Here is a 24,532-nt window from a genome sequence, read left to right as displayed (position 1 = left end):
GGGCAGAGCTCATAAATTGTAATAAATCTTCTTCAACAATCAAAGCCCCTCCTTGAGCCTCTGCCTGAGCCTGAGTAATTTCTTTCACTCCCATTCTTGTTTCCTCTATTTCCTTTCTTCTTCTGGTTTCTGGAGAAGAAGAACCTCCAGCCTTTAATACATTAAAGTAAAAATCCCTTGCCTTCCATAATGTATTAAGACGGAATCTCTGTCCTGAATAATCCACCACCAATCCAGTTGGAATCTCCCATCTATACAGTATCTGACATTTTCTGAGTTCATCCACCACAAAAGCATAGTCCTTCCTTGCTCGGAACATTTTAGGAGGGATTTCTTTTAATGTTAAAACTTCTTGCCCTGCCACTTGAAGTTTATTTTTGTAGGAAGCCTGCAATATCATATTTCTTAGCCTTCTTGTTGTAAAGTAAATTACAATGTCTCTTGGTAAATTTCTTTGCCTGGCTACCCATGAATTAATGCAATAAATTTTATCCATTTGCCAATCCAGAGCCTCCTTTCTTTCTTGAATTATCTGTGCAAAGGCTTCTGCAAAAATCTCTCTCAAGTTCTCTTGGATATTTTCTTTCAGGCCTCTTATTCTTATAGCAAATTCCATCGATCTATATTGTATCATCATCACCTCTGAGTCTGCTTTTTCTATCTGAATCTCCACCTCTCCCATTCTATTCTCCAAATTCACGTTTGATTGATTAACTTCCTCTAATCTTTCATCTAACCCTTCAATATGGCTTGCCAAACTTTTAAATGCAAAAATAATATCTTCTCTAATTGCCTTATTTCGAGCTTGAATTTCATCCTTAATTTCTGTCACTTCTCCAGTTACTTCATCCATTTTATCAGTCACCACTTTTATTTTTTCATCAAGAACAGAAGTAATTTTTTTCCTCTAAAGAGAAGGCTTGCAGCTTTAAGGCTTGCTGCAAGGCTTCCAGGGTTAAAACTTGTGGTTCTGCTGACAAAGATTGTGGTTTGGGTGGTGGAATAGGGGAACTCACAGTAATTTTAGCCCCAGCAATCTTTATTTGCTTAGAAGCCATTTTCCAATTTTCAGATCCAGATTAAAACTTTTACAACAACCAATCCCAGAAATGAACTCAGTTTCCAATTAGTTTCAGTCCTCAGTAAATTTAAATTTCTCTACAGTCCAATTTAATTCTTCTTTCTTTTGAAACAAACTCTGTTTATTAGCAGCAGAGACTGTCAGCACAGATAAGTGCTTTGAAGTTAACTTTCGTTACCACACCCAATTAAGGCTCGGCGCCATTTCCTTTCACTTTCTTCCCACAGCAATCAAGAAGGAAGTATTCAATACACAGGAGTTAAAGTTTGATACATGCAATTGGAGTTCCTCCTGCCTTTGCTCTGCCTGCTTTTGTATCCAAAATAGTGTTAAAATGTTGCAGGGATGGTCACGGCATCTTATTCTGCTAAATGCAGAAGTGTCCCGGGTCTGGAGCTTGTGTCAGTCTTCTAGGGAGCTCTCACCCTTCGTGCCCCAGGAATTATTCCTGGGACTCTTGGGAAGCTCTACCCAAGGCTGGCTGCTCTCTTTCCCCTCTTTTCCCGAGGGGAAAATTTTCAAGCCACTAAACAGCTGTTTTTCGCTGTTTTAGCAGCTTTAACAGATCGCGGGGCTAGCGCTCCGAAAGGAGCTGCTATCGATGATGTGTTGCCACCAGAAGCTCCTATTTTTTTTATATACACTAGAGAAAGTATGTAAAAGCTGCTTTCTGAAGGTGCCTTCTACTTATCTTGACCCATTCATTGTTTTTTCTAATCTTTCTTTTGAATTTTTTACTTCAGTCTCAACATTATAAAAATGTTGGCTGTAGTGGTCTGACCATTCCTCCTCTGTGTAAGGAGATATACTTTTTATTCTATGATTCTATGGAAAAAAATCTCTTTTCCATTGGTCACTAAATTTTCAAAATGTTTAAAAGTCACTGATTCAACCCTCATACATTGTTTGACAAAGTCTTACTTTTCAAACGTCATTATTTTCATAAATTCCCAATGGTCACACCCAGACTTTTTCTACTACCAGAGGCCTGCTGGCCACATGGCCCAAAACCAAAGTATGTATATTCATAGAATGGTGGACTGCAACCAGTTTAAAAACTGATTCTGTGAGCGCACACTTTGCATTTGTGTACAGCGCTCAAAATACACCAATATCAAGCTCTATAGCTTACCTTCTAGTGCTGCCTTCTAGGCAAATCTGAACATTTTACAACCCTGAATTAATTTCTTTGGCTTTATACCTGTGGAATTTTATAGATGCTCAAGACATTGGAAATATGATCAAAGAGTTCAGCATCCATCTCTTCAAGAATCGCCAGCAGGTTCTTTTGTCTTCCACATCTGTAGTTTGGGACATTCTCCTGTCCTGTAGACAGCACATCCAGCATAGCCTCATAGGTTATCCTTGCAGTGAAAAAGGTCTCATACATGTTGTAGCCCAGGGTGATGTTGGGTAAGAGCCTTGAATTCTGGTTGACTTCATGAACAGCCAACAAGAAGGGCAGAATGTTGTAGAAGGTGTTCTCACTGCAATGTAAGAAAGTTCATCATCTTTTTTTGCTCTATATCAATGATTTATGTGATCAACTTAAAAGGAATTGCGTTCTTTTTGCCGATGACATAAACTTATTCAATTCTACAGATAATTCTGTTGTTTTCCAAAGTGGTCTCGACTATGTTTCTGAATGGTGTCTGAATGGTCATCTATTTGGCAACTTCAAATTTCAATTCATAAATGCTCTGTCTTATATATTAGTAAACATAATCAGAATGCCAAGTATAAGAAAAGTGGCATCGATCTAGCACAGTGGTCACCAACTGGTGGTGGCTGCTTAGCTCCAACAACTGGGGCCCTAAGGGGCCCAGGTGGGTAGGCGAGGAGTGGCAAGTAGAGGCTGGCAAGGCGCCCCTTGACGTGAGTGACATCAAGCTGGCCAAATCCACCCAGCCAGTCATTAGGCAGATCATATTAGCGGTCCCTGGGATTTCAAATTATGAATTCAGTGGTCCCTGAGGTCCAAAAGGTTGGGGATCTCTGATCTAGCAGATGACCCTCACCTTGTTAAGGACATAGGTGTACTTACTGTATCTCTGACAATTTATGCTCCAACGCTAACTGTAACAGCATTGCTAAAAAAGCATTAAGAGTTGTAAGGTTAATTTGACGAAGCTTTTTTTCTGGAAACATTGTATTGCTCATTAGAGCTTATAAAACTTATGCTAGACCAATCTTAGAGTATAGTTCAACTGTTTGGAATCTCCACCATATATCTGACATCAGTACAATTGAGTGGGTTCAGAAGTACTTCACGAGAAAAGTCTTGCACAATTCTTTACACAATAGAATTCCCTATGCTACTAGGCTCAAATTTCTCAGTTTGGATAATTTAGAACTGCATCCCTTGTGGCCAGGCCTAGGTACTGCATCCAATATTAAACAGTAATATTTTACCTGTAAATAACTTTTTCTGTTTAATCACAGTAATATGTCGGCGAACACCTTAAATTCCATGTAAATTGTTCTAAACTTTACTGTAAAAATATGATTTCTGTAACAGAGTTGTCAAAGTCTGGAATGCCCTACCTGATTCAGTTGTCTCAGCTACAAATTTTCACAGTTTCAGTCACAAATTGACTTCCATGGATCTTACTTCATACTTAAGTGGTCAGTACGGAGAGCATGCATAAGTGCACTAATGTGCCTATCGTCCAGGGGTAAAATTCAGCAGGTTCTGACAGGTTCTGGAGAACTAGTAGTGGAAATTTTGAGTAGTTTGGAGAACTGGCAAATGCCACCTCTGGCTGGCCCCGGGAGTGGCGTGGGAATGGGGATTTTGCAGTATCCTTCCCCTGCCACACTAACCAAGCCACATCATGCCCACCAAGCCACGCTCACAGAACTGGTAGTAAAAATTTGGAATTTCACCGCTGCTATCGTCCCTGTCATTGTGTTTTGCCTATGGCAACTCGAGAGCAGGCCAGGGATGCTTTGTGAGTTTGTCAGGATCAAAGGAATCCTGTCAAAATCACCAGAACTTATTCTGCCATTCATTTTCTCCACATTATGACTTGGGGGGGAAAAAATGAGGAAAATTATTCTTATAGTTCAGGAGCCAGGTAAGGAAAATGGTTACAATAGCAAGAAACCTCCACACCATCGTCTTTTCAAAAAGAAAGTGTGAAGGTTTCTTACTATTGTAACTGTTTCAATCTGCTTAGAATAAACTTTTTGCAAAACCAAAGCATTTATTTTATTCACTTACCTATTTACAAAGCTAAAATATCACTCATATCAATTCACAACAATCCGTAAAATGTAATTAAAATCATACCACTCAGGTAGGAACTAAATCATATCTCTGATGAATAGACAGTAAAGGTGACAAATAGATTTAAGGAATTAGATCTGATAGACAGAGTGCCTGAAGCCTTCTCTGTGGGAGCACCTACCATCTGGAACGAGCTCCCCCCAGAGATACGGAGGATCCTGGACCTGCACACGTTTCATCGTGCTCTCAAAACTTTTTTATTTCAGCAGGCTGGCCTGGCCTAACTCTCCTCTTTTAAATTTTTAAATTTGTGATTTTATAAATTGGGTGTTTTAATCTGTGTTTCGGCCAAAATATTTAATAATTTTAAGGGATTTTTAATATTTGTATTATCTGTATTTTATCTTGGCTGTTCACCACCCTGAGTCCTTCGGGAGTAGGGCGGTATAGAAATTTGATAAATAAATAAATAAATAAATAAATAAATAAATAAATAAATAAATAAACTATGGACGGAGTATCACAACATTGTACAAGAGGTAGCAACTAAAACCATCCCAAAGAAAAAGAAAGGCAAGAAAGCAAAATGGCTGTTGAGGAAGCTTTGTAAATAGCTAAGGAAAGAAGGGAAACGAAAGGCAAGGGAGGAAGAGAAAGATACACCCAATTGAATGCAGAATTCAAGAGAATAGCTAGAAGAGATAAGAGTGCCTTCTTAAATGAACAGTGCAAAGAAATAGAAGAAAACAAAAGAATAGGGAGGACCAGAGATCTCTTCAAGAAAATTGGAGATATGAAGGGAACGTTTCATGCAAAAATAGGCATAATAAAGGACCAAAACGGTAGGGACCTAACAGAGGCAGAAGAGATTAAGAAGAGGTGGCAAAATTACACAGAAAAACTATATAAGATCCTTTTCTTTCCAATCCTCAAGAATGCTATTAAGGGATGCTACCAAGTGTACATGTATAGGTTGTGATCATATGATATGATTTCATCCTGTTATATCACCCTGGAGAGGACTAACTGTTGGGATTCCAGTGCTAGATTAGCAAGTAGTATTACCTATCTGAAGATGGATATCTCTTTAGCAAGCCTTCCTTAGACCTAGAGATTAGCTGCAAAATACTCATGGTTTCCATAAAGAAGGCTGAGCATCAAAGAATTGAGGCCTTTGAACTACGGTGCTGGAGACAACAGAGAACAGGGGGCTGGATGGAGTCACTGAAGCAGTCGGTGTGAGTTTAAATGGTCTCTGGGGAATGATAGAGGACAGAAAGGCCTGGAGTAATGTTGTCCATGGTGGTGATGAGTCAGACACAATTTTGTGACTAAGAACAACAACATTCATGGCTTTAGAGTTATTGTCCTATATTCTACAGTTAACTACAGTTAATGGGATTCCTCTGCCACTAAACATTAACCTATCTCATAAAGTCTCTCCCCTCCTTGAATTCAGTTTTCAAAAAGTATCCCTTTTATCTAAACCAAAAGGAACAGGGAAGCCACAAAAGTGTTGAAGGGTGGAAAGAAAGAGCGGAGAGGGTGATAGAAATTATAGAATAAATGTAAGGAAGGGGAAGAAACAGTAGGGAGAAAATACCAGAGATCTCACTCTATTTTAAGGTGTCATTCATTTACTTTATTGGGAGTTACTGTTTAACCATTGTTAATAAATAAATAAAATAAATATGAATAAGAGTACCAAGGTAATCATTTTGAAAGCAGGCAGGACCCCATCCAGGCAAGATTCATTGTGGGAGAGAGTTGGCAGTGCCCAGTGTTGCCCAGTGTTGAAGCTGACACTTGTGGAAGAACTTAAAAAGAAACTTTGCAAACTCAGGTTTTACAAAATCATCAGGTTCCCCAAGAGCCTTTTCTCTAAAGCAAATTGGGATGAGCAATAATTATTTGCCTTTCTCAATGTGACGAATAGGGGAAAGGAAATCATTCCTAGAAAAGACATTGGAGGTATGTGTTTGGAGAAGATGACACAGAATCATATCGGTTTAAAACCTGAACAATTCCTGTTGGGGATTCTACCAGAAGTTTATAATAAAGAAAATGTATACTTGATTATTCATGTAATAACTGCAGCTAGAATTGTATTTGCACAAAATTGTAAAAGTGAAGAGATCCCTACGGATGAAAATATGATTAAGAAAATATTAGAATGTGCAGAAATGAATAGAACAGAACAGAACAGAACAGAACAGAACAGAACAGAACAGAACAGAACAGGTTTTTCTGCAGCACCAGCTCTGTAGAATCACATCCACTCTATTCTGGGCTTTTTTTTCCTTTCTAGCAGCTAGCAAGCTCTTCCTGCTAGGTGGGAGGAAAAAAGTCCAGAATCCTTGGATGAGTTGACAATTACCTTTTCAGTTGATGGGTTGGAGGCTTGGAGAATGAAAATGGGTACAACAGACCTCCGATTCCAGACATTATTCCTGTAATAATGTACTGTAGAGTAGAGTAGAGTAGAGTAGAGTAGAGTAGAGTAGAGTAGAGTAGAGTAGAGTAGAGTACAATAGAATAGAATAGAATAGAATAGAATAGAATAGAATAGAATAGAATAGAATAGAATAGAATAGAATAGAATAGAATAGAATAGAATAGAATAGAATAATAGAGTTGGAAGGGACTGTGGAGTTACGTATCCTATTTTATTCTTGTTGAGTTCATTCTTGTTGAGTGGTGGGTTCTGGACACTTTGATATGGTAAACAATTGGAGGGAGGAAATGTTTCTTATCTTTACAGATAACTTAGAAGTGGCTAGGATAGATTCGACACTACAATGACATAAATCAAAATTAGGACAATCTAGAATCCTGATTTAGCATAATGAGTGAAACCGATCAGTATGTGAATTAAGATATATGGAAATTGCTTTGCTTTTCCAATGCTTTCTCTATATCAAAAGAGAGTGTAGAAGGCAGAGGAAATGGCACTGAGAGACCATTGCCAAGACAAGGTCAGATAAAAGTAGTACTGACTTATATGATGTAGCTTTACTAATTTGGAATACAGCGAAGGGCTGACTGACAAAAAGACAAAGACAAAGAAAGGATACATGCACAAAAATATATTTATATATTTATAGGTAAAGGTTTAAGTGGGTATAGGTAAAGATTTCCCCTGTCAGTCATGACCAACCCAAGGGGCAGTGCTCATCTTTGATTCACAAATGAAGAGCCTTTATCTGAAGATGCTTCCATGGTCATGTGGCTCGCATGACTATGCATTGAAGGTGCATGAAACATTGTTACTTTCCCGCTGAAGTGGTACCTATTTATCTACTTGCATTTACATGCTTTTGAATTGCTAGGTTGGCAGGACACACACAGAGAGAAACAGACACTGTATGTACAGTATATGGAAATAGAAATGGATATTGAAATAGATATGGACATGGATAAAAAACAGGAATCAATTTTATTACTCATAAGCACATCTTCATTGTCACATCATAGCTACATGATTCCCCCCCCCAAAAAAAAAATCATTCAGAATTGTACATATTTTTCTTTTGATTGAAGACTGTCAAAAATAATAATTTGTCTCATTAATTTATTCAAAGGGACGGAGAAAAAAAATTAAAGTTGCTCCAGTGTTCATGTTGATATTTTATCTATTCTTAATCTGTAGAATGTTATCTGTCACTCTCTTTTTCTCTTTCTTGATCTTTCCCATCTATGTATGTCTATCTATCTATCTATCTATCTATCTATCTATCTATCTATCTATCTATCTATCTTATTTATCAAACTATGAATGATCTTATATCATTGAGCCAGAAGAGATCAATCAAATATATATATATAATATTTGAAATTAACTATTTTTTTAAACAAAGTCAGAACATCACCCCAGAAAATAAAATATAACATCAGCACAGCAATCTATATAGTAACAAAAACACACATCATCATTAGCCATAGACTTTAATTTAATCTAAAACCATATCAGAACATCTCTGGTCATAGTTTATCTGGCCTGGTTTCAGAAATTTTATTAATGTCATAATATGAATTCAGATTAGGACAATTGAAGGATATGATTATTTCAGATAGTTTGAGTTGTTTTAGCAACTTTACTACTCAATTATTATAATTCAAAATTCAAATGGAATGAAGAAAGATAAGCGACAAGACAGGAAACATTACTTCAAAGTATGTGATTTCATGTTGCATGTAAACTGTACAAAAATAAACACCAACAAAAGGAGACTTAATGATTTTTTATCATGAGATGTTCTTTGGTGTTCATGTCAGGTCTCAGGATAATAATGTAGCATTTGGGGATAAAGATGCAGCCCAGTAAACCCAGGCCAGAGGCCAGGATGGAGAAGATCTGCACTGCTACCATGTATTTCCCCTTGGTGCTCAGGTATGTGGGAACAAAGGAGATCCAAACGCTACAAAAAACCAACATGCTGAAGGTGATCAGTTTGGCTTCATTAAAAGCCCCTGGCAGATTTCGAGCCAGAAATGCCACCAAGAAACAGATGGCAGCCAAAAAACCCATGTAGCCAAGAGCAGAGTAGAACATGGTGACAGAGCCTTCATTGCACTGCAGCAGGATGTGTTCTGGTTGGGAATGAAAGTCAGAATCTGGGAATGGGGGAAAGACTCCCAGCCACATCATACAGAGGCCTACTTGAATACCAGAGCAGGATAAAACAATAGAGTTGGCCAGACTCTTCCCCAGCCATTTCCTCATGCTGCTGCCTGGCTTTGTGGCCAGAAAGGCTACCACCACCATGACAGTCTTGGCCAGCAAGGAAGACACAGCAACTGAGAAAACAATACTGAAAATGGTTTGTCGAAGGAGACAGGTCATTTTCATGGGGCGACCGATGAATAGAAGGGAGGTCAAGAAAGAAAGCAGGAGTGAAACCAGGAGGATGTAGGTGAGTTCACAGTTGTTGGCTTTGACTATGGGAGTGTCTCGGTATTTCATGAAGATTCCCAGAATAAAGGCGGTGGTTAGGGACAAAGTGATGGCAAAGAAAGCCAGGATGAGTCCCAACAATTCTTGATAGGATAAGAAGCTTATATTTTTGGGGACACACTGATCTCGCTTCTTATTGGAATACTGGTCATCTGGACACTTTTCACAATGGGCTGCATCTGAGAAAAAAAATGCTTAGCATGAATTTGTTTCTGCAGCTTTAGGAGCATGAAAACCACATCAGAAATCAATTACTTCATTTTCAAAGAATAATATAATATTTCTGCCCAGGGATATCCATGCGATACTACATTAGTTAACACTCTATTTAAAGATGAATGAATGAAGATGAATGTGATTATCAGTTCTCAAATCTTCTTTCCTAAAACAAAGCAAGAAAGTAGCAACTCAGTAGAAATCAGCAAACTTTTATTATTTATTTTAATGCTTACATCATTATCCAAATTTGGCGATAGTGCCCAATCTTTGAAGTTTGTGGATGCCTTCAAGAAATTTAATGTTTTTCTTACTTCTTGATCAAATACTCGCCCCAAAAAACAAGATAGAATATTGATTGTATCTTGAATGTTTTTGGAGCCACGTACTGTACCTTCTTGTACAGAGAATGTTCCTTCCACACACAGAGAACAGTCGTAGCAGCAAACTGGGGCTCCCTTTCTCACAAGCTTGGCATAACCTGGGGAGCAACTTTCTGTACATCTTGAATAAGGCACCATCTAAACATAAACAGAAAGATTAGTCAGGGTGATACATGAATTAGAAGGATTTACTGAAATCAAGTGTCTTCCAGAAGCTCAGGACCACATTGAGTAAAATCAGTCAAGAAGTCATGGTATGAACTTTAATTACTCTACTTGCAAGGGGCCAATGAAAGGTCATTCTCTTTCTCTATCAATCTCCATTGTAGATCCCAAAACAGACTCATTTCCTCATTCTTTTTTCCAAAGGAAAGTAGTTCCATTGGAAAAGGTGTTTCTCCTTAGGGCATGTATGAGAATGCTTACCGTATTTTTCGGACTTTAAGACATACCAAGATGGGAAAACAAGAAAAAAAAGTTTTTGTCCTCCCCAGACTCCTAGGAGAACGCTGTAGGCCTCCCAAACCCCTTTGCATCCCGTTTTGCAAAAAACGGGCCTGTTTTTCCCAAAAAAAGGGATGCACAAAGGATTTGGGAGGCCTGCAGAGTGCTCCTAGGGGTCTGGGGCGGGCAAAAATGCAATGGTTGGGAGGGGTGTCTGTTTTTATTAAAATGTTTTCTTATTTTAAACACATTAAAACAAACACAAAACAGACAACACTTATATACCTATCATTTTTCTGTTGTTAACAGCTCATTTAAGGTGACCCTTTCTTATTATATACATATATTCTAACTTTATCTTAACCTACTTAAATAATCTAATTTCCCTTATATCAACTACTCTTTCCTTTGATCTTCAACACATTCAAGCCACATTATCACAGAAAGAAACATTGAAATATTATTTTACGTCCCCCTATAAGAGGGGTGTCTCATACTCCAAAAAATATGGTATATATATTTTCTCCATCTTTGCTTTCTCAGGAAACCTCCAACATCTAGCTTTCTCTAGAGTCCCTATCTTTCTCTCCTGATCATTGTATCATCATTTGTAAATGACTTTTTTAGCTGCCCTCATTTCCTTTGCCACATTCTTAGTGATATCTTTCTTTTATGCAATTCAGTGGTCTAAATCCTTCATATTCTGGATTTTTCTCCCAAAGGTGTTTTTTCAAAAGACAACTGATCTTTGTTTTCCCTTGAAGACTTTTCGCTTATCATTCCAGAAGCTTCTTCAGTTCTGACTGAATGGTGGAGTATGGAATATCCATATTCCTTACAGTCATTGGGTCGTTAGCAGTCTTTCTGAAAGTTGTTGAGGCCACTTGGAATTTATCTCTGCCCTCAGAGTCACGTGAATAGTGCAAATGACTATGGTTACAACACTTTCTTTTCAGCAGTTCCAAATCTTTTCATCCTCCACCATTCAATCTGAACTGAAGAAGCTTCTTGGATGAGAAGTGAAACATTTTCAAGGGAAAACAAAGCCTAGGTGCCTTTTGAAAAAGTACCTTTGGCACAACTGTGAGCAGGATGACTGAATCTCCATAGACATTCTGGATTTTCTCTTACTGAAAACAAGATAATTTGATGTACTATAAATTATGGCAACATATCTCAGTTTAATAATGTAGATTGCAAATCCAGCAATACAATGCAGCAGGTTCCATTGTATGATAGATTATTGTAAAACCTCTAAAGTAAAATAATATCCAATGAATTAATGAGGCTTTAAGTTCTCTTATTTGGCAGTTATCCCAACTGGCCTCAATAAGAATTATTTCTAAGGAGAAAAAATTCCACATATGGAGATAAATAGAAGAGCAAAATCCAAGCAGCCTCAACTACTTTGTTAAATAAAGTTGGCCATTGGATGGCACTTTGATTGACAGAAATCTTGACTTCCGAGGAGGCTTGTCTTTCTACATTCCCAATTTTCACCCCCATGTCTGATTTGTTCAAAACAGATGTCCACTGCATGATATCAAAGTCACCAACAGGAACTCCATTTTCTTCAAAAGAAATCCCATCTATGGAAATATTGTGATGTTGGAAGTTTCTCAGGAATTTATGAAGCTGCAGGAAAAAAAAAAACATTCCAATTTGAGCCTTTATTCAATGTTATTCTGGATTGGAGTTACTCTGAATAATTCAACCTGTTCAAATCACCACTACAGTCTGAAACAAATTGATTCAGCATTTCATGGGAAGGTTCTTCCAGTCATTCGCCAGGAATTTACAGCTTTTTTTCAAATATTTAGAGAAGTGAAGTGAAGTGAAGTGAAGTGAAGAGAAGAGAAGAGAAGAGAAGAGAAGAGAAGAGAAGAGAAGAGAAGAGAAGAGAAGAGAAGAGAAGAGAAAAGAAAAGAAGAGAAAAGAAAAGAAGAGAAATTTCTCAGGAAATTTTTCCTTTGTTCTAGGTTGCATCTCTCCTTGATTAGTTTCCACCCATTGCTTCTTGTCCTACCCTCAGGTGCTTTGGAGAATAGCCTGACTCCCTCTTCTTTGTCGCAGCCCCTGAGATATTGGAACACTGCTATTATGTCTCCCCAGTCCTTCTTTTCATTAAACTAGACATAACCATTTCCTGCAACCGTTCTTCATATGTTTTAGCCTCCAGTCCTCTAATCATCTTTGTTGCTCTTCTCTGCTCTTTTTTTACATCATGGCAACCAACACTGGATGCAGTATTCCAAGTATGGCCTTACCAAGGAATTATAAAGTGTTATTAACACTTCCTGTGATCTTGATTCTATCCCTCTGTTTATGCAGCCTACAACTGTGTTGGCTTTTTTGGCAGCTGCTGCACACTGCTGGCTCATATTTAAATGGTTATCCACTAGGATTCCAAGATCCCTCTCATAATTACTACTGTTGAGCAAGGTACCACATATACTGTACCTGTGCACTTTGTTTTTCTTGCCTAAATGTAGAACCTTACTTTTTTCTCTATTGAATTTCATTTTGTTAGATAGTGCCCAATGTTCAAGTCTGTCAGGATCCTTCTGTATCTTAAGCCTATCTTCCTGAGTGTTGGCTATTCCTGCCAGCTTGGTGTCATCTGCAAATTTGATGAGTTTCCCATCTATCCCCTCATCCAAATAATTCATTATCTCACATTCTTGAAAACATGGAATAGATAACACCACCACCATCAGGTGGTCTTGTAACTGGCTAACAAATTATATTCAACATGTAGTCCTCTGGGGAACCTCATCCATGTGGAGGGAAGTAAGCAACAGGGAACCCCAAGTTTCCATTTTAGGCCCAGCACCCTTCAATATCTTCAAAAATGATCTAGGTGAGGGAATTGAGGGGTAACTGATCAAATTTGCAGATGACACTAAGCTGGCAGGAATAGCCAACACCCCAGAAGACAAGGTCATGATCCAAAAAGATCTTGACAAATTGAACATGGGCCCCTATCTAACAAAATGAAATTCAAATTAGATAAAAGTAAGGTTTTATACTTAGGCAAGAAAAACCAACAGTATAGGTACAGACTACGTGAAATTTGGCTTAATGCCAGCAACTGTGAGTAGGATTTTGGAGTCCTAGTGGACAATCACTTAAAAATGAGCCAACAATGTGTGGCAGCAGACAAAAATGCCAATGCAATCCAAGCTGTATTAATAAAGGGATAGAATCAAGATCCCATGAAGTTCTAATATTGCTTTACGAAGCCTTAGTAAGACCATATTTCGAATACTGCATCCAGTTCTGGTCAACACAATATAAAAAAGGTATTGAACCTCTGGAAAGATTGTAGAGATGAGCAACAAAAATGATTAGGGGGCTGAAGGCTGAAACACACCAAGAACAGTTACAGCAGGGGTAAAATCCTACTGGTTTGGACCGGTTTTGGAGAACCGGTAGGGATGATTGGCATCAATTCACTGAACCAGTAGCAATCATCCCTGGTGGCCTACACATGCCTGCTTGCCTTCAACATAAAATATTGAAATATTGAATAATTAAATAATAGAGGATTAGAGTTGAGCATAAATATGTGTATTACTATTAGAACCATAAAAGCCTGTTAAATATAAACCCTGTTAAAACCCTAAAAGCTTATTAATTATAACAAATATAATTATTAATATTTTATTTGCAGTAAAAGGAATGACACTCAGAATATGGTGATTGGCATAAAAATAAAATATTGAAATATGGAATAACTAATAATGTAAGATTATAATTCAACAAAATATGTGTAATATTACGAGAATTATATACATTATGCTTGGCAACTGTAGCAAATATGATGAATATTAATTTTTTTTTGTACCAAAATGTAAGTCACTCAGGGTTCCATCAGGGTTCCAAGTAATACGCCCATAGCAAACAGGACTCTGAGGCAAGCAGGTTCCTCAAATATCAGTTTTATTGGACATATCATAGAGGCATAGGCTGGTGAAAACTGACTCTAAATGTTCCCACAGTTTTCACCTAATTAAAGTAAAAGTTTTCCTCCTCTCTCCAAACAATCAGTCACATGGTCCAATCAAGGTGTCATCTGGTTTCCTGGTGATTTTACTCATCCTCCCTCCGGCCATCAGTGGGAATTAATTTCGTTCCCAGGAAAAAGTATTTTGTTTTGGCTACAAAACTCCAGCTATATCTATTCCCCCCTCCCTCTCTACCTCTCAGCTCCAGTGTAGCAACACTGAAGCATCAAAATGGCCACAGTCAAGTCAGTTTCAGGATTGACACCCACTCTCAAATACCACAAACTGGGCAACTGTTCTTTGGAATATCTCACCCCTTTCTACATCTATTTTAATATTGAGGAATTGGAAAGGGAGAATCAATGGAACCTCAAGGGAGAAGACTTACCTGCCATGGCTGTACAATCTGGGGTAGTTGATGGTCTCCAACTTGCATTCTCCTCTTACTCTGTTGGGAGGAGGAGGCAGCACTGAGGACCCAGGCCACAATTTGAATTATTTGGGAAATACTGGAGGAATCCTGAGACAGGATTCTTGCAATCACATCATTGGGTGGGAATTCCCAATTCTCTTTTTCTCTGCATTTTTTCCAAACTTTCTTAGATAACACAGGACTTGAATAAGAACATTGGAACACTTTCTTTCCATACAATAAGACCATGGATGCATAAGATTTGTCATAATACTGAGTCCTTCTCTTTGTCTGGATGTGGAAGGAAAACAAAGCATTTTTATTTTGCAGATCAACCAAGAGGTCAAAACTACCTACACTTAAAACTGTCAAAGTTGTTGCAATCCACACCCTTCCCACAATGGATGTATTAGTCGTATCAATTATTTGTAATATTACTGCTAACATTCCTGAGGCCTGAAAATCCAGTTGGAATACTATAATTTGTATTTGACTGTTGATAAGAGAAAGGAACTTTTCCCTTTTTTCTTGAATGTGAGTTTCTCCAGCACTTATCTGCATATTTGCTTCTGGGACAGTTCCTGAGAGGACAATGCAAATCCCATTTTTTAGAGCTAGAACTTCTAAGCGTCTTTTGAATTTTTCTCCTATTTCATTGTCCTGAGAGAGGAGGCCGATCCACGTCCATTGGAACTGCAGGAGCAGCTGGACAATTGCTGAGTAAGGAGGTTCTTTATTTGGGCTCATCCGATATGAAGAAGGAAAACGATGATTTTGCTCAGCCGTCTGGTTGATGACATTATAGTTGATCTAAGATGAAAGAGAAGTTATTGGTAGTGTAGGAGGTTAGCACCCACCCTATCCTAGGAAAATGAGATATTTTAGGATATATTAAAAGGGAAGAATATTTCCCATAAAAGGGAGGCAGAAACTCAGCCCCCCCCACTTTTGTCAATGGGTCATTAAGGCCTGAGCCAGTCTATTCTACATAACAATATCTACCTTCTTCAGGCAGAACCATAATAGCAATCCCAAAGCCCTTTCATTACATCACCATCCAGCAAGGCTCAACCAAACATGGAGTCAAAACACAACCCATAGAGTTGCCCCTGTATGGCCCCATCGGAGTCTGACAACCAAGCAGATTAAAGCTCAAATATAATATATAAACATGGAAGAGAGAAAAACTGATTATAATGAACATAAAATGGACTTAATTTAGCTGATGATATTTCATAAATTAGAAAAATTAAAGTTTGATATAATTTGTCTACAAGAAGTGCATATTAAAAAGCAACATGAATAAATATTGGTACAACCAAAATTTATTTATTTATTATTTGAATTTGTATGCCACCCTATCTCCGAGGGGACTCAGGGCGGCTCACAACAATAAAAACAAGCCAAATCAGTGTTAAAATACCCAATAAGATTATAGGAAGACAATTAAAATCCCTTTTAAAACCCCCTTCAGTCCAAACCAGCCAGGCAGAATAACCATGTTTTTTTTTTTTTTAATTGATTTATATGCCATCCTTCTCCGGAGACTCAGGGCGGCTTACAATGCGTTAAGCAATAGCCTTCATCCTTTTGTATATTTATACAAAGTCAGCTTATTGCCCCCACAAACTGAGTCCTCAATCTACCTTAGAAAGGATGGAAGGCTGAGTCAAGTTTTAAGGTCACGGAAGAAAGAGCGGAGGTTAGGAGCCACCCAGAGCTCCAGGGGGAGCTGATTCCACAGGGTAGGTGCACCCACAGGGAAGGCCCACTCCCTAGGGATCACCAGCTGACATTGTCTGGCCGATGGCACCCCAAGGAGGCCCTTCCTGTGGGAACGCACCGGGCAATGGGGAGCTGTCGCTGGCCGCAGATGGTCTGCCAGATACCCCGGGCCTAAGCCATGTAGGGCTTTATAGGCAATTACCAGCACCTTGAATCTCACCTGGAGGGCAACCAGTAGCCAATGTAGGTCCGCAGGAGAGGTGTAACATGAGAGTGTCAGGACACTCCCATTACTACCCGTGCGGCCTCATTCTGCACCAGCTGAAGCCTCTGGGTGGTCTTCAAGGGCAGCCCCATGTAGAGAGCATTGCAGTAGTCGGTCCGGGAGGTGACGAGCACATGGGTGACTGTGCACAGGGCATCACGGTCCAGGTAGGGGCGCAACTGGGGCACCAGACAAATCTGGGCAAATGCCCCCCTGGTCACGGTCGTAACATGATCTTCAAAAGTCAACCGTCAAAAATTAGGGAAAATATTCACTTCATTGCCACAATGTAAGAAAAGAGGAGTTGTTTTATATATTAGAGACACAATCCCAGTGGAGCAAATTTATACAGATGAGGATGGAAGAATTTTGATGGTGGAAATAACAGATAACAATATGAAAATACTTTTAATAGCAATATATGCACCTAACGATAACCAAGAAAATTTCTATAGAAAATTATATATGAAAATAATTGAATTGGACTATGATAATGTTTGCATGATGGGAGACTTCAACGGTATAGTAGATGAGAAATTAAATTATAACACACAGAAGACGACAAAGCAATGTAAAAAGACTCTTCTGAAACTTTTTTTTAAATGATAGAGGAAATAAACTTAAAATATGTATGGAGAGAAAGAAATGCAAAAAAATAGACAATATACTTTTTATTCAAATAGACATTTATCATGGTCCAGAATAGACATGGTATGGATGACAAGGGAATTGACTTCTAATATAGAAGAAATTGACATAGAAGCAAATACCTGGGCAGATCATAACCCAATGACAATGAAATGGAAAGGACAAAGGAGAAGATCTAGATGGACTCTAAATAATACAGTATTAAAAGAAAAAGATTTTGTACAGAAAATGGAGAAAGAATTGGCCTTCTTTTTTTAAAGAAAATAGAAAAGAGGATACATCAATGCAAAACCTTTGGGATACAATGAAAGCTTATGCTAGAGGTCTGATTATAGATTATACAAGGAAAAGAAATAATAAGAAAAGACAAGCTTATAAAATATTAGAGGATGAATACAAGAGACTTGAAAAAGAATTACAGAAATCTCCCCTAAAAAGGACATTAAAATAAAAATGGACATAACTAAACATAAAATGGGACTAATAGAAAAAGAGGACTTAGCACAAAAAATTACAAGTGCTAAACAGAACTATTTTGAAGATGCAAATAAACCAGGTAGATGGTTAGCATACAAACTGAAAAAAGAGAAAGAATCAAGAAAAATAATACAACTATTGGATGACCAAGGACAAACTAGATATGGAAATAAAGAGAAGAAAGAAAATATACAAGATTATTATAGAAAATTGTACAAGCAAGAGAACATAGAGGAGGAAAGTGTTAAATAATACCTACAGAAGGTGAATCTATCCAAGATTTCTAAAGACACTGAAATGATGTTAGGAGAAAATATAACAATGATGGAATTAACTGAAGTACTTAAAAAACAAAAGAATGGGAAGGCACCAGGTCCGGATAGATTTCCAGCGGAATATTATAAGACACTACAGAAATCGCTGAATCTCACATTGTTAGAAGTCACGAATGAAGTCATGTTAAAAATGAAATTACCCAAGTCATGGTCAGAAGCATATATTACACTTGTTCCCAAGGAGGACACCGACCCACAACAAATCAAGAATCATAGCCCTATTCCTCTGCTAAACTCAGACTAGAAAATCTTTGCTTCAGTATTGGCAAAAAGACTTAAAAGATATTTAAATAATTTTATACACTCCAATCAAAATTGGTTTCTGCCAAAAAGACAGGTTAAGGACAATATGAGAATAATTCTGGATACTTTGGAATATTACGAGGCACATCCTGAAAAGCAAATGGCTTTGATATTTCTAGATGCTCAGAAAGCCTTCGATAATGTAAACTGACAATTTGTGTTATTACAGCTGGAACAGATGGGCCTTAGCAGAAAATTTATTCAAGCCATAGAAGCCATATACTACAAACAAACAGCAAAAGTAATGATAAATGGAGAATTGACAGAGTCTATTGAAATAAAAAAAGGTACGAGACAAGGTTGTCCACTGTCACCTTTATTGTTTGTATTAACATTAGAAGTGCTAAACAGAAATATTAGAGAAGATAAAGATATAAAGGGAATGAAGATCCAAAAGGAAGAATACAAATTGCAAGCATTTGCTGATGACCTGGTTTTTATTATTAGAATCAACAACTAAATTGATTGACAAGATAGGAGAATATGGAAAAGTAGCTGGTTTGAAAATAAATAAAGACAAAATGAAGATTTTGACAAAAAATATGTTAATAAAACAAAAAGAAGAATTGGTGGAAGTATCGAAGATGAAGGTCACAAATAAGGTTAAGTGCTTGGGGATATATCTGACAGCAAGATGTAGTTCACTTAAAGAGAATAACTGTAATAAACTCAAGCAACAGATAGTGACAGATTTGGCAAAGTGGGAAAATTTACAACTGTCATTGATAGGGAGAATATGAATGATTAAGATGAATATATAGCCTAGAATTCTGTACTTGTTCCAGAGAATTCCAATCAGATTGGGGAAAGATTATTTTGAAGATTTGAATAAAATAGTGATGAAATACATTTGGCAGGGTAAAAAAGCGAGGCTAAAACTAAAGTTGTTGCAAGATGCTAGAATGCAAGGAGGTTTTGGCTTGCCTAGTTGGGAACTATATTATCAAGCGACAAGTTTGATGTGGATCAAAGAATGGATAATGCTAAGGAATGCTTAACGAGATGCTTTGCTATTAAACTGGGAGAAGATAAAAAGACAACATTATTTAAAAATTCCAGTCTGGTTATCATCTATTGAAGCATTCTCATATTCAATAATATTTAGAAAGGAACAAATTGTCAGATATAGTGAATTACTGAATGAAAAGGGTGAACTTAAATCTATGCAAGAATTAGAAGTACAAAGTATAAAGATGAATTGGTTTTCTTATTTGCAAATACAGTCTAGACACGATAAAAATTATAAGACAGAAGGTTTTTATAATAATTTGAATAGTTTAGTAAAAATCTTAACAGGTACTGATGAAAACATAATTAAAAAACTATATGGATATTTATTAGAGGTTAAATTGGAAGATTAACAAGTTAAAGAAACAATGATTGCTTGGGGGAAAAATTTTGGTCATGGAATTGACTTAGAGAAATGGCAAAAATGGTGGTTGCAAAATTATAAAATGACAATGTCAACTGCATATAAAGAAAATTTGTATAAGATGTTTTAGAGGTGGCATTTACCCCCGACGAGGATAGCCAGAATGTTCAAGAATAAATCTGAAAAATATTGGAAATGTCATCAGATACCGGGCTCATATTACCAAATGTGGTGGACGTGTGTAGAAGCTAAAAGATACTGGACTAAAATTCACACATGGGTGGGAAAAATGACACAAAAACACATAGATTTTAAACCAGAGATTTTTTTTATTGGGGATTGTACCTGAAATATACAATAGAGGATCAAGATATTTGATTGTGCATGTATTAACAGCGGCTAGAATTCTGTTTGCTAAAAATTGGAAAAATGAGAAAATCTCAATGCAAGAAGAAGTTATTGAGAAAATAATGAAATGTGCAGAAATGAGTAAATTGACATTTGAAATTAAAGAACAAGAAGATAAACAATACTATAAGATATGGGACCTATTTTATCAATGATTAGATAAAATGATATGGAAATGAAATATGGTAGAGATCTTTCTAATACAAATAATGTAGAATTATATAAAATATAATATAAAGATATACTATTATTGGAACAATATAAGAGGATAAAATGAACGGTATAATACAAATTAACCCAAATTTTGAATAGGGTGAAGATGCACAAAAGACTTGTAACCAACCGACACATTGTTTGTATTTGTAATTGAAGATGGTTTTTTATTTGTTTTTTTAATATTTGTTTAAAAAAAGTTTTTTTCAAAAAAAAAAGAAGATAAATAATAAAGCTCAAATTCAAAAGCCTGGAGAGGGCATAAAACTCAGTCACTCACACCATCTCTTCCCTTTTTTTCGTCACCCAACATCATCAAAGCAAATGATCCTGTCCACCATTAATACCATCTTTCCAAGCAACTTCCTTGAATCCTGCGTCTTTCCTCCCACCTTGGAACTGAACCCAGAAGGATATTTCTTCCAACAGTAGTTTGTGCCAGTTTTAATGATAAAAGTCAGATGGTAAATCTAAGGGCCTTTCCACACTGCTGAGAGATGTTTCAAATGATAACTGCATGCATTTTGCTGGTTCTCTTGATGTTCTGTCCTGTTGTCTTGTATGCTGCCTTTGAAACCAGGGAGCTCTGAATTATCTGTGGGTGATGTTCATTGGTGGTCCTCATAGAGCACACCCTTCTGTCACATTATAACTCTGTGGGTCACCCATCCACTCAGTCAATTAGTCAATCAGAATAGAGCTGGAAAGTCTTCTAGTCCAACCATCTGCTCAAGCAGGAGACCCTAGTCCAGGGGTATCAAACTCAAGGCCTGAGGGCTAGATCTGGCCTGCAGGGTGCTTAGATCTGGCCTGTGGGGCTGTCCTTGAAATAGCAAAGGACCAGCCCACAGTGCCTCTGCCAGTGAAAATGGAGTTAGTGGTATAACTCTGTCCCCTTCTTCTTTTGCCCTCAATCATTCCTAGCATTAGACTCTTCTCCAGTGAGTCCTTCTCATTAGGTGGCCAAAGTATTTGAGTTTCATCTTCAGGATCTGGCCTTCTAAAGAGCAGTCAGGGTTGATCTCCTCTAGGACAGTGGTCACCAACTGATGGTCCATGGACCACTGGTGGTCCATGAGAAAATTTTGGTGGTCCTCAGAAAAATTATTTGCATTTTTTATATTGCACTAAATCAGGGGTCCTCAAACTATGGCCCCTGGGACAAATACATGCAATGAATGTTTGTGTTGCTGCAGAGAATCTCCCCCTTTGGGGTCTTCTTGTGTGGGTCAGAGGGGGGAAGAAATTCCGACTTGGGGTCTGTTTCAGCCTCCTGGTGCGGGGTTTGGGCGAAGGCTGGAGGGGAGTGCCACTGGTGGCGAAGAGCCGGAGGGCCTTGTTCCAGTGAGACTGCATCATGGTCTGGAATTGACCAGGGGGGCATTTGTCCAGGTTCGCCTGGTGCGCCAGTTGCACCCATACTTGGCCCGAGATGCCCTACACACAGTCACTCATGTGCTAGTCACTTCCCGGATTGACTACTGCAATGCTCTCTACCTGGGGCTGCCCTTGAAGACCACCTGGAGGCTTCAGCTGGTGCAGAATGCAGCCATGCGGGTTGTTGTGGGAGGGACCTGATACTCCCATATTATACCACTCCTGCGCAGCTTGCATTGGTTGCCGGTTGCCCTCCGGGTGAGATTCAAGGTGCTGGTGTTAACCTATAAAGCCCTTCATGGCTTAGGTCCAGGCTATTTGTTGGACCACCTGCAACCAGTGTCAATTTCCCATTCCCCAGTACACTCTCACAGATAGGGCCTACTCAGGGTGCCGTCGGCTAGACAATGTCGGCTGGCGACCCCCAGGGGTAGAGCCTTCTCTGTGAGCGCCCCCACCCTTTGGAATCAACTTCCCTTGGAGCTCCGGCTAGCCCCTGACCTTCATACCTTCTGCCAAGAATTGAAAACCTGGCTATTTATGTCCCCTGCCCTGGACTGATGGGGTAGTATATTTTAACTTTTTTAAAAAAAATACTTTTTTGAAATTTTTTATGTGTATTTGTTGTTTTTACAGTCACTGGGTCGATTGTCGTTGTGAGCCGCCCTGAGTCCTTGGAGATTTTATAAAATAAAATAAATAAATAAATTGGCTGACCATCTTAGCCTGCAGAGCCTCCAGGTGTCGGTAACTGGCCTTGTACTCCCGCAGGTCTTGCCTCTGCTTGAAAAGCCTATGTTCGTAGTCCTCAGTGAGGTGTTCTGCTGAACCTCCTTCTCAGTCAGATCCAATTTGAACTGAGCCAGATGTTTTGCCAACTCTTTCTCATGGTGGCTGCTTAGCTCCAACAACTGCTTCCTGTTGGGGCCCTAAGGAGCCCAGGCGGGTAGGCGAGGAGTGGCAAGTAGAGGCTGGCAAGGTGCCCCTCAATGTGAGTGACATCAAGTTGGCCACACCCACCCAGCCAGTCATTAGGCAGATCATATTAGTGGTCCACGGGATTTAAAATTATGAATTTAGTGGTCCCTGAGGTCCAAAAGTTTGGGGATCCCTGCTCTAGGACTAACCGGTTGATCACCTTGCAGTCCAAGCGACCATAGTACAAAGGCCTCAGATCTTTGACGCTCAGCTGTTTTTATGTACACTATTTTTTATATATATACTAGAGAAAATATGTAAAAGCTGCTTTCTGGAGGTGCCTTCTACTTATCTTGACCTAATCATTGTTTTTTCATGTCTTTCTTTCAATTTTTTTTACTTCAGTCTCAACATTATAAAAATGAGGAATTCCTCACTGTGAGAGTTATTAAGAGTTGGAACAGCCTGCCTCCTGGAGCTCCACTGATGGTTATTTTCAAGGAAAACCTGGACAGCAATTTGTCTGTAGTGGTCTGACCATTCCTCCTCTGTGTAAGGAGTTGGACTTTTTATTCTATGATTCTATGGGGAAAAAAAAACTCCTTTGTATTGGTCGCTAAATTTTCAAAATGTTTAAAAGTCACTGATTCAACCCTCACACATTCTATGACAAAGTCTTACTTTTCAAAAGTCATAATTTTCAAAATTCCCAATGGTCACACCCAGACTTTTTCTACTACCAGAGGCCTGCTGGCCACAGGGCCCGAAGCCAAAGTATGTATATATAGAGAGAGAGATACAGTGGTGGACTGCAACCGGTTTAACAACTGGTTCTGTGAGCGCACATTTTGCGTTCGTGTACAGAGCTCAAGATACACCAATATCAAGCTCTATAGCTTACCTTCTAGGGAAGCCCCGGTAAGTAAAACAGCTGAGACATGGAAATCCACCATGCCACACAAATCAGCTGAGCTGAGAAACAGGGAAATATAGGACAGGGTGGGCAGGGATAACTGATCGCCGGAACCACCGGTTTGCTAGAACTGATCGAAACCTGCAGCAGCCCATCACTTTATGTAAAGACACATATCTTATGAATTAACAATTCTTTCAAATCTTCTAATATTTACTCTCTGACTTTCAATTTATTTGGAGAAATATATACAAGTGCTGCTTTCTAGGCAAATCTGAACAATTTACAACATGGAATTAGTTTCATTTGGCTTTATACCTGTGGAATTTTATAGATGCTCAAGAAATTGGAAATATGATGAAAGAGTTCAGAATCCATCTCTTCAAGAATCGCCAGCAGGTTCTTTTGTCTTCCACATCTGTAGTTTGGGATGTTCTCCTGTCCTGTAGACAGCACATCCAACATGGCCTCATATGTCATTCTTGCATTGAAAAAGTTCTCATACATGTTGTAGCCCATAGTGATGTTGGGTAAGAGCCTTGAATTCTGGTTGACTTCATGAACAGCCAACAAGAAGGGCAGAATGTTGTAGAAGGTGCTTTCACTACAACATAAGAAATTTCATCATCTTATTTTGCTCTATATCAATGATTTATGTGATCAACTTAAAAGCAATTGCATTCTTTTTGCCGATGACGTAAAATTATTCAATTCTACAGATAATTCTGTTGTTTTGCAAAGTGATCACGATTATGAGTCTGAATGGTCAAATTTCGATTAATATTTATTTATTTATTTATTTATTTATTTATTTATTTATTTATTTATTTAATTCTATTTCTATACCGCCCT

The 24,532-nt window shown here is 38.2% G+C and overlaps 2 protein-coding genes across 2 annotated transcripts in view; both read right to left on the bottom strand.

The window, feature by feature from the left end:
* The window catches only part of LOC139310132 (vomeronasal type-2 receptor 26-like), a 58,274-nt gene extending 53,725 nt beyond the window's left edge, over positions 1-4,549 (bottom strand). The window contains exons 1-3 of the mRNA XM_070934289.1: positions 4,492-4,549; positions 3,126-3,171; positions 2,283-2,568 (exon numbers count right to left, since the gene is read on the bottom strand). Coding sequence (XP_070790390.1) covers positions 2,283-2,568; positions 3,126-3,171; positions 4,492-4,549 — 390 coding nt within the window. The remainder of the gene's footprint in view (positions 1-2,282; positions 2,569-3,125; positions 3,172-4,491) is intronic.
* A 3,992-nt stretch (positions 4,550-8,541) lies between these two features.
* Positions 8,542-24,199, bottom strand: LOC139310131 (vomeronasal type-2 receptor 26-like). Its single transcript, XM_070934288.1, has 6 exons — positions 23,999-24,199; positions 16,749-16,895; positions 14,703-15,536; positions 11,715-11,942; positions 9,875-10,001; positions 8,542-9,443 (listed from the first exon to the last, which is right to left on the bottom strand). The coding sequence occupies exons 1-6, from the start codon at positions 24,197-24,199 to the stop codon at positions 8,542-8,544; spliced, it is 2,439 nt and encodes an 812-aa protein (XP_070790389.1).
* Positions 24,200-24,532: the final 333 nt, after the last annotated feature.

This window comes from Pituophis catenifer, unplaced genomic scaffold (genome assembly GCF_029215685.1).
Source record: "Pituophis catenifer annectens isolate HBS135680 unplaced genomic scaffold, rPitCat1.0.hap2 SCAF_2, whole genome shotgun sequence".
Lineage (NCBI taxonomy): Eukaryota > Metazoa > Chordata > Lepidosauria > Squamata > Colubridae > Pituophis > Pituophis catenifer.
The sequence above is the reverse complement of the archived record's forward strand: the minus strand, read 5'-3'. Positions and strand labels throughout refer to the sequence as shown.